This window comes from Mustelus asterias, chromosome 9 (genome assembly GCF_964213995.1).
Source record: "Mustelus asterias chromosome 9, sMusAst1.hap1.1, whole genome shotgun sequence".
NCBI lineage: Eukaryota > Metazoa > Chordata > Chondrichthyes > Carcharhiniformes > Triakidae > Mustelus > Mustelus asterias.
The window spans coordinates 65,779,990-65,789,527 of NC_135809.1; the positions used below are offsets into that span (position 1 = coordinate 65,779,990).

General features: G+C 44.0%; 1 protein-coding gene across 1 annotated transcript in view; it reads right to left on the reverse strand.

Moving 5' to 3' along the window:
• LOC144499235 (lysine-specific demethylase 7B-like) overlaps nt 1-7,025 on the reverse strand; it is a 111,739-nt gene extending 104,714 nt beyond the window's left edge. The window contains exons 1-2 of the mRNA XM_078221354.1: nt 6,949-7,025; nt 4,874-4,959 (exon numbers count right to left, since the gene is read on the reverse strand). Coding sequence (XP_078077480.1) covers nt 4,874-4,959; nt 6,949-7,025 — 163 coding nt within the window. The remainder of the gene's footprint in view (nt 1-4,873; nt 4,960-6,948) is intronic.
• Nucleotides 7,026-9,538: the final 2,513 nt, after the last annotated feature.

The window sequence follows — 9,538 nt, forward strand, 5'->3', positions numbered from 1 at the left end:
AAGGGGCTGGATAGGGTAGAGATGGAGAGATTCTTTCCACTTAGAAAGGAAACTAGAACTAGAGGGCACAGCCTCAAAATAAAGGGAGGTCAGTTTAGGACAGAGTTGAGGAGGAACTTCTTCTCTCAGAGGGTGGTGAATCTCTGGAATTCTCTGCCCACTGAAGTGGTGGAGGCTACCTCGTTGAATATGTTTAAATCACGGATAGATGGATTCCTGATCGGTAAGGGAATTAGGGATTATAGGGATCAGGCGGGTAAGTGGAACTGATCCACTTCAGATCAGCCATGATCTTATTGAATAGCGGGGCAGGCTCGAGGGGCTAGATGGCCTACTCCTGCTCCTATTTCTTATGTTCTGATGACTCAATCCAAAAAGTGCAGAAAAGGAAAAATGGTTCCAAATCTCAAAGAAAAATAATTAGTCAAAGCTATTATTTGATATCAAGTGGAGCCTGTAATTTATAACCTTTAGGGTCATCATAGATACTTGGCTGGGAAGACTCCCATTTACTTCCAATGAATGACCACCTGCAGGAGAGTGTACTAACTGCTTGTATGTTGTCAGTTTACAACTCAGATTTACAGAATCAGTGTCCATTGAGTGATTGAAAAAGTCTCAATTATCACAGAATCCATACAGTGCAGACGGAGGCCATTCATCCCATCGAGTCTGCACTGACCACAATCCCACCCAGGCCATGTAACCCCACATATTTACCCTGCTAACCCCCTAATACTAGGGTCAAATAAGCATGGCCAATCCACCTAACCGGCACATCTCTGGACTGTGGGAGGAAACCGGAGCACCCACAGGAAACCCATGCAGACACAGGGAAAATGTGCAAACTCCACACAGCCAGTGACCCAAGGCCGGAATTGAACACGGGTCCCTGGTGCTGTGAGGCAGCAGTGCTAACCACTGTGCTACCATGCCAATGTAATAGCTACGTATCCCAATTATTGAGATAAAACCTTCCACAGGATGTGAAACACAACCTCCATTGACAAACATAGGTGGCTGAGACTTTGTTCCATTGGCAGAATGTATCTTTATTCAGTTAGCTATTAACTCCTCAAAGTGTGCTTTGCTCAGCCTCTGGCAATCTGCACCGACTCCTGTAACCCTCTCCAATGAGAAACCACATGTGTGAGGGGCCACTTTTTCTCAGTGGGACAGCTGGGTGGATGTTAAATGACAGAACGGGCTGTTCAACCTATTATTCTGGCCAAACCTCCTTTTCCTAAGCTAAATACTTTCTTTCAGATCTCATGAAAATCAATCGCCACAAAAGTGATCCCAGTCATGTGACTGAAAGGAACATTCTTGAACAAGAATCGGTGTGTCAGTGGCACGTTTCATAATTCAAAAATAAAACCATTGAGTGAGACAATTATAAAGTCATAGAGTTTACAGCATGGAAACAGGCCCTTTGGCCCAATTTGCCCATGCCGCCCAGTTTTTAACCACTAAGCTGGTCCCAAGTGCCCACATTTGGCCCATATCCCTCTATACCCATCTTACTCATTCATGTAACTGTCTAAATGCTTTTTAAAAGACAAAATTGTACCCACCTCTACCTACCTCTGGCAGCTAGTTCCAGACACTTACCACCCTGTATGACAAAATTGCCCCTCTGGACCCTTTTGTATCTCTCCCCTTTCACCTTAGAGTCAGAGCTTTACAGCATGGAAACAGGCCCTTCGGCCCAACTTGTCCATGCCACCCTTTTTTTTTTTTAAGACCCCTAAGCTAATCCCAATTGCCCGCATTTGGCCCATATCCCTCTATACTCATCAGATCCATGTAACTATCCAAATGCTTTTTAAAAGACAAAATTGCACCCGCCTCTACTACTACCTCTGGCAGCTTGTTCCAGACACTCACCACCCTGTGTGAAAAAATTGCCCCTCTGGAGACTTTTGTATCTCTCCCCTCTCACCTTAAACCTATGCCCTCTAGTTTTAGACTCCCCTACTTTTGGGAAAATATATTGACTATCTAGCTGATCTGTGCCCCTCATTATTTTATAGACCTCTATAAGATCACCCCTCAGCCTCCTACACTCCAGAGAAAAAAGTCCCAGTCTATTCAGCCTCTCCTTATAACTCAAACCATCAAGACCCGGTAGCATCCTAGTAAATCTTTTCTGCACTCTTTCTAGTTTAATAATATCCTTTTTATAATAGGGTGACCAGAACTGTACACAGTATTCCAAGTGTGGCCTTACCAATGTCTTGTACAACTTCAACAAAACAGCCCAACTCCTGCATTTAATGTTCTGACCAATGAAACCAAGCATGCCGAATGCTTTCTTCACCACCATGTCCACCTGTGACTCCACTTTCAAGGAGCTATGAACCTGTACTCCTAGATCTCTTTGTTCTATAACTTTCCCCAATACCCTGCCATTAACTGAGTAGGTCCTGCCCCAATTCCATCTACCAAAATGCATCACCTTGCATCGGCCCACTGGCCCAATTGATCAAGATCCCCTTGCAATCCTAGATAACCTACTTCACTGCCCATTATGACACCAATCTTGGTGTCATCTAACCATGCCCCTTAAATTCTCATCCAAATCATTAAAATAAATAAGTGAACCCAGCACTGATCCTTGAGGCACACTGCTGGTCACAGGCCTCTAGTTTGAAAAACAACTCGCTGTCTTCTGTCATCAAACCAATTTTGTATCCAATTGACTACCTCACCCTGTATCCCGTGAGCTTTAACCTTATGCAACAACCTACCATGTGGCACCTTGTCAAAGGCCTGGCTAAATAGACAACGTCGACTGCACTCATCTACTTTCATGGTTACCCCTTCAAAAAGCTCAAATTTGAGAGACATGATTTTCCACTCACAAAGCCATGCTGACTGTCCCTAATCAGTCCTTGTCTCTCTAAATGCCTGCAGATCATGTCTCTCAGAATACCTTCTCACGCTCAGCAGTCTGTAGTTTCCAGGCTTTTCCCTGCAGCCCTTCTTAAACGAAGGCACAACATTTGCTTCCCTCCAATCTTCAGGCATCTCACCTGTGGCTGTCAATGATTTAACTAACTCTTCCAGGGGACCCACAATTTCCTCCCTAGCCTCCCACAATGTCCTGGGATACACTTCATCAGGTCCCAGGGATTTATCTACCTTGAGGCGCTTTAAGATTTCTAGCACCTCCTCCTCTGTAATATGTACATTCCTCCATCACTATTCATTGCCCCAAGTTCCCTAACATCCATGCCTTTCTCAACAGTAAATACTGATGAGAAATACTCATTTAGGATCTCACCCATTTCTTCTGGATCCGCACATAGATGACCTTATTGATCCTTAAGAGGCCCTACTCTCTCCCTAGTTAATCTTTTGCTTTTTATGTATTTGTAGAAGCCCTTTGAATTCTTCTTTGCCTTGTCTGCCAAAGCAATCTTCTGTCCCCTTTTTGCCCTCCTGATTTCTCTCTTAACTCTACTCTGACAACCCCTATACTTTTCAAGAGCTCCACTTGATCCCAGCTGCCCATACATGCCATATGCCTCCTTCTTTTTGGCAAGAGCCTCAATATCCCGAGTCATCCAGGGTCCCCTACTTCAACCAGCCTTGCCCTTCAAAGGAATGTGCTTTACCCTGAACCCTGGTTAACACTTTTGAAAGCCTCCCACTTATCAGATGTCCCTTTGCCTGCCAACAAACTCCCCCAATCAACTTTTGAAAGTTCCTGTCTAATACCAATCAAAATTGACCTATCCCAATTTAGAATTGTAACTTTTGATGGAACATAAGGGGAAGAGGGGAGTTTTCAATAATACAAAGATTCAATCACATTTTGAGGGCATCGGCTTATACTGCAATGTCTATTGTCACAATGGGCTACAGAATTTGTGGCACAGGGCATTCTCAGCTGCTTCACATTTTCTTTTAACGAGAGCCTTAACTAGAGCTAATTATGATGCTGATCCTAAAAAAATCTGTGGGACAAGGTGAGAGGGAAGGAAACACGGGAGTACATCTACCCATGATTACAGCACTGATCCCACCAAGGTGCATAATGTCAAGGGACATCCTTAGGTTTAACACCACTACCAAGTAACAAGACATTTTCTTTATGGCACTGGCCCCAAGGATTGCTGCTTCCATGGATGGGGAAGGAAGAGTGCTGGATGTTTCTCCCCACAAAACCATTAAGCAACACCGTGCCTCAGACTGTCAGTTCTTGGAGCATATGCTGCCAGCATTTATATGTTTGGTGACTGTGTACCATATTTCATATTCACCCCTCTGATCAGTCATAATGCCACTTAAAAGAAAACAATGACCCATGCCCAAATACCAAGGTTCCCTACTGCTCCCTTGATTGTAAACCTGGACATTTTATTCCCCTCTTTGCAAAGACCCTTCCACCTGCTTACTTGACAGAAACATACCAGTGAGCTATCCATTCCAGATGCTATCATATCTGTAGCATGTCCACAAAGTCAGGGGTTAGGCCAGGTTCAACATAGCTGTCTGCAGTCAGGCTAATCCCACTATAATCTGCTGACCTGTTTAGGGTTGCAGTGCCTGGAAAGGACTGAAAAACCCGTCCTGTGAAGACTTGTCCGTTTTTTTAAAAACAGAAAACACGAGAAATTCAGGATGGCAAGGGGCTGAAAGAATGAAAATCTGTATTCTGCAATCAAAAAGGTTCAGAAAGCAATCTGCAAAGAAAGATAAAAGCTAATACTGTAGATGCTGGAAATCTGAAATAAAACTGCAAAATGCTGGGAAAACTCAGCAAGTTTGGTGGCATCTGTGGAAAGGGAAAGAGTTAAAGTTTCAAATCTATATGACCCTGGAAAGTAAGATGCTTTCTTGCAAATGTTTCCAGGTTTATACTCACTCAAGGAGGCTCCATGTAATATGGCACAGTTTGGACAGTGATACAAGTCAATGTCGACAGCTTGATGCTCCTCCACTTTTACACAGCTGAAACACAGAGCACAAAAAACACAGATCATGTCTAACAAATTTGATTGAATTTATTGAGGAGGTGACTAGATCAGGGCAGTGCAGTTGACGTAGATTATATGGACTTCAGAAAGGCTGTTGACAAGATCCCGCAGACTGGTGGTAAGAGCACATGGGATCCAGAGAAATTCAGCAAATTGGATCCAAAATTGGCTTAATGGCAGGGAGCAGAGGGTGATGGTCGAAGGTTGTTTTTGTCCAGTATTGTATCGCAGGGATTGGTGCTGGGTCCGTTGCTGTTTTTAGTGTACATTAATGATCTAGGTGTGAATGTGGAATGTATGATCAGTAAGTTTGAAATTGACACGAAAATTGATGTGGTAAATAGCAAAGAGGAAAACCTTAGTTTACAAGATGATACAGACAGGCTGTTCAGATAGGCAGAACATTGGCAAATGGAATTTAACCTGCAAAGTGTGAGGTAATGCATTCTGGGAGGACTAACAAGGCAAGGGAATACAATGTAAACGGTAGAACACTGGGAAGTACAGAGGACCAGAAGGACTTTGGGGTACATATCCACAAAGGTGATTAAGGAGGCATATGGGATACTTGCCTTTTTTTAGTTGAGGCACAGAACATAAGAGCAGGGAGGTTATGATGGAGCTGTATAAAATGTTCACTATGCCATAGCTAGAGTTCATTATAGGAAGCATGTGAGTGCACTGGAGAGGAGATTCACCCCAGGACCTTGCCTGGATTGGAGCATTTCAGCTATGAAGAGAGGCTCGATAGGCTGGAGTTGTCCCCCTTAGAGCAGTGAAGGCTGAGGGGAAACCACTGAAGGATACAAAAGGGTAGATTGAAAGAAGCTTTTCCCCCGAGGTAGGTCAATAACCGGGGGGGGGGTTTAGGTAAGGGGCAGGAGATTTAGAGGAATTTGAGGAGAAAGCTTTTCACTCAGAGAGCATTTGGAACCCTGCCTGAAAGGATGGTAGAGGTGGGAAGCCTCAACATTTAAGAAGCATCTAGATGAGCTCTTGAAATGCCATAACATACAAGGATATGTACCAGGCTTAGAAGAGACAGATGCTTGATGGCCAGCACAGACAAGATAGGCCAAAAGAGAAAACGCTGGAAAATCTCAGCAGGTCTGGCAGCATCTGTAAGGAGAGAAAAGAGCTGACGTTTCGAGTCCAGATGACCCTTTGTCAAAGCTAAAGGCATAGAAAGTGGAAGATATTTATGCTGCAGGATGAGGGGAATGAAAGATGAGTCATAGCCACAGAAACCAGGGGGAAAGACTGCTAATAGCTGACCAAAAGACCTCTTCCTGTGCCATAAAATTCTATGGAGGTGCTTTTATCATTTTTTGCCTAAGTGCTGGGCAGGCTTGAAACTGGGAGAGTTTCAGATCGTCTTTTGGGTGTGTTTTCAGGCCACCCCCATATGCACTCTGCCTGCAAAATTCTGAGCGAGCTGGTTGCTTGCTGCAGAAACCTGTGGGTAGGGCTTAATGCACCAAAAAACCTGTAGAGGGAGGTATTTCACAATAACCTCATTGCAGTGTGAATGTAAGTCTTGCGACAAATAAATAAACTTTTTACTTTTAGAGCACATGTGCAGGCTTCTGATGCTGCACATGCACATTAGCAGTAGCAGGGGTCTAACAGAAAGAAAGCTAGTGCAAGAAGCCTGAAGCAGCTCCCCCTCCCTCCCCGCAATCGCGAGGGCCCGCATTCCAAGATACGGGCCCCGCTGACCAAACCATTCACGGATCCCCTCTCTCCCCCACCGATCACTGCAGAGTGGCGGCAGTGGGCCCCTCCCCCATTAGCCCTACCTCCACTGGCTCCACCCCCTGGCACTGCCCGGTGGGGTACCCCCACCTATCCCTCTGCCTCCCGGGGTTGGGGGGGGGGTGGGGGGTGAGATTGAATGCCGGGCTCGCTAAGCAGATGTTAAACAACATTAAAATTAATTTAAATACATTAACCTGCCTCTCACCTATTTCCGGCGAGACGCTGACTGTGCTGAAAATCCAGCGCTTGTAAAATAGCGCTGGTCGTGAAAAGCGGCGCCATTCACGCTAATCATTTTACACCCCACTTTACCACTACATCGTGGTGATAAAAACGGGCGCAGCGCAATGGTAAAAGCACACCCTATGACTCTAAAATACAGACCTACAAATGTTCCTCACACAAAGAGGAGTGCTCAGGCATGTTTATTCATGTCACAATGTAATGACGGACCAAGAAGCCTTGCGCCCACCCCAATCTTCATTTGAGTGAGGAGACCAGTACAACCAATATAAAGTTTTGCTTTAGAAGGCCACAAATTACACACTGTCCAACATCGCACCAAGCCTTAGATGAAGGCAATACACTTTCTTACATCACCTTGTGGCTGGAACTGTACTCATTCCACACTAACCCTTTATTTGCCAGGTCCTTACATTGGAAAACTTCAACTTTGCTTCCAATCCCAACCTTCTCAGTTTCGAGTCTGCCTCAGACGTTTCTCATCCTCAACTTCTCTGCCACTATTTCTGGCAATAGATTACCAACTAATATTAATCACAAGTTTACCAACTCCCACACTACCTTGACAATACCTCCCCATACCCTACACCCCATAAAGATTCCATTCAAAATTCTAGGCACTCAATCTCTATCATATCTATTCCAGTGATACAACTTTCCACACCAGAGCCTCTGTGCAACCTCCTTTTTTCTCAACCAAGGGTTCTGCCCTGTGTTTGAGCCATTTTCTGCACTTCTGATCTCATCCCTTCCCCTCCCAGAAACTCAATAAGATTCCCCTTGTCCTCATCTTCCATTCTACCGGCCTGGGTGGCACGGTAGTTAGCACTGCTGTCTCACAGCACCAGGGACCTGGGTTCAATTCCCAGCATGGGTGATTGTCTGTGTGGAGTCTGCACGTTCTCCCCGTGTCTGCGTGGATTTCCTCTGGGTGCTCCGGTTTCCCCCCACCATCCGAAAGACGTGCTGTTTTAGTGCATTGGCCATGCTAAATTCTCCCTCAGTGTATCCGAACAGGCACTGGAATGTGGCGACTTGGGGATTTTCACAGTAACTTCACTGCAATGTAAACCTACTTGTGACACTAATAAATAAACTTTTTAAAACTCTAATATTCAATGGGTCATCCTCCGCCATTTCTGCCATCTTCAGATAATATCAAACATATCCTCCCTCTTCAGAGAAGCCTGAACTGATGCACTTTGATAAGAAGAATGAGGATAGGCAATATAAAAAAGGTACAATTCTAAAGGAGATGCAGGAACAGAACCTGGAGGCATGTGTGCACAAATCATTGATGGTGACACAGCAGATTGAGTAAAGGGTCGATAAGGCACAAAGGATCCTGGAATTTATACGTAAAGGCAGAACAATATAAAAGTAAGGAAGTTATGAACTTTTCTTTATAAATCACTGGTTCAGCCTCATCTGGAGTATTGTGTCCAATTCTGAGCATCACTCTAGAAAAGATGGGAAAGGCATTGAAGAGGGTGGAGAAAATATTTATGAGAATGGCTCCAAGGCTGAGGGAATACAAATAGAGAAGTTGGGGCCATTCTCCTTGGAAAAAGATTAAGAGGAAATTTGAGAGTTGTTCTTAATCAGGAGTTATCTGGATAGAACAGATAGAGATAGAATGAGAACCAGAGGACACAAATTTAAGGCGAGTGGCAAAAAACAGAACCAACATGAGTAAAAACCTTGCTTTTGTTTTGCCCCTGGAGAGAGTGGTTAGGAGAGAATGGAGGAGCCAGATTAAATTGTTCATTTTCCTTCTGAAAGCCACAATCTGAAGAGGTAAAATTTGCACTACTGCAGGGAAAAGGCAAGTGAGTGGGACTGAGTTGCTCTGACAGAGAGCCAACATGGTTATAATTTGCTAAATTGCCTCCTTCTGTGCTGTAACCATTCTAATTGTACTAATATAATGCATGCCTCAAGAAGCTTTGATGATTACTGTCTAAATTGCTCTTTCAATTCACTTTTTACAATACTACAGACAGATCATAAGAAATCCTACATTGATTGTACAGAAGTTTTTAAAATTATGTTTAATATGATACACATGCATAAACAATTAGTTTTCTGATGAATTGGAAGAGAAAGACAAAAGATTTTTTCTTCCTGTTCTCTACTGGGACGCTTAATGCAATTCATCAAGAAATTAAATTTAACAACTGAGATTTTTTTAAATGAGCAACTGCTCTTCATGGACAAAGCTCCCCCCCATATTCAACCACACCACAGCCTCCAACACCACCCGTCCCTGTGGCTCACGCAGGAATGAATTCTGCACAGGTTTGCACTTTGGAACTATATTCCTTTCAAAATACTCAACTCCTATTGTCAGACACTTCCGATGTGGAAGAGCAAGTAAACTTGCATCACAGGAATCTGTAATGCATTTAAACTAAGTTTGCAAAGAGCACAGCTGCAATTCTGAATCTAATGTTCACTGACAGGATGACATGTTTCCATCATTCTGCACTTTGGCAACACATTGAAAGACAACATAATCTCAACACTTGAACCTCGTCCCAAGCCTTTATCTC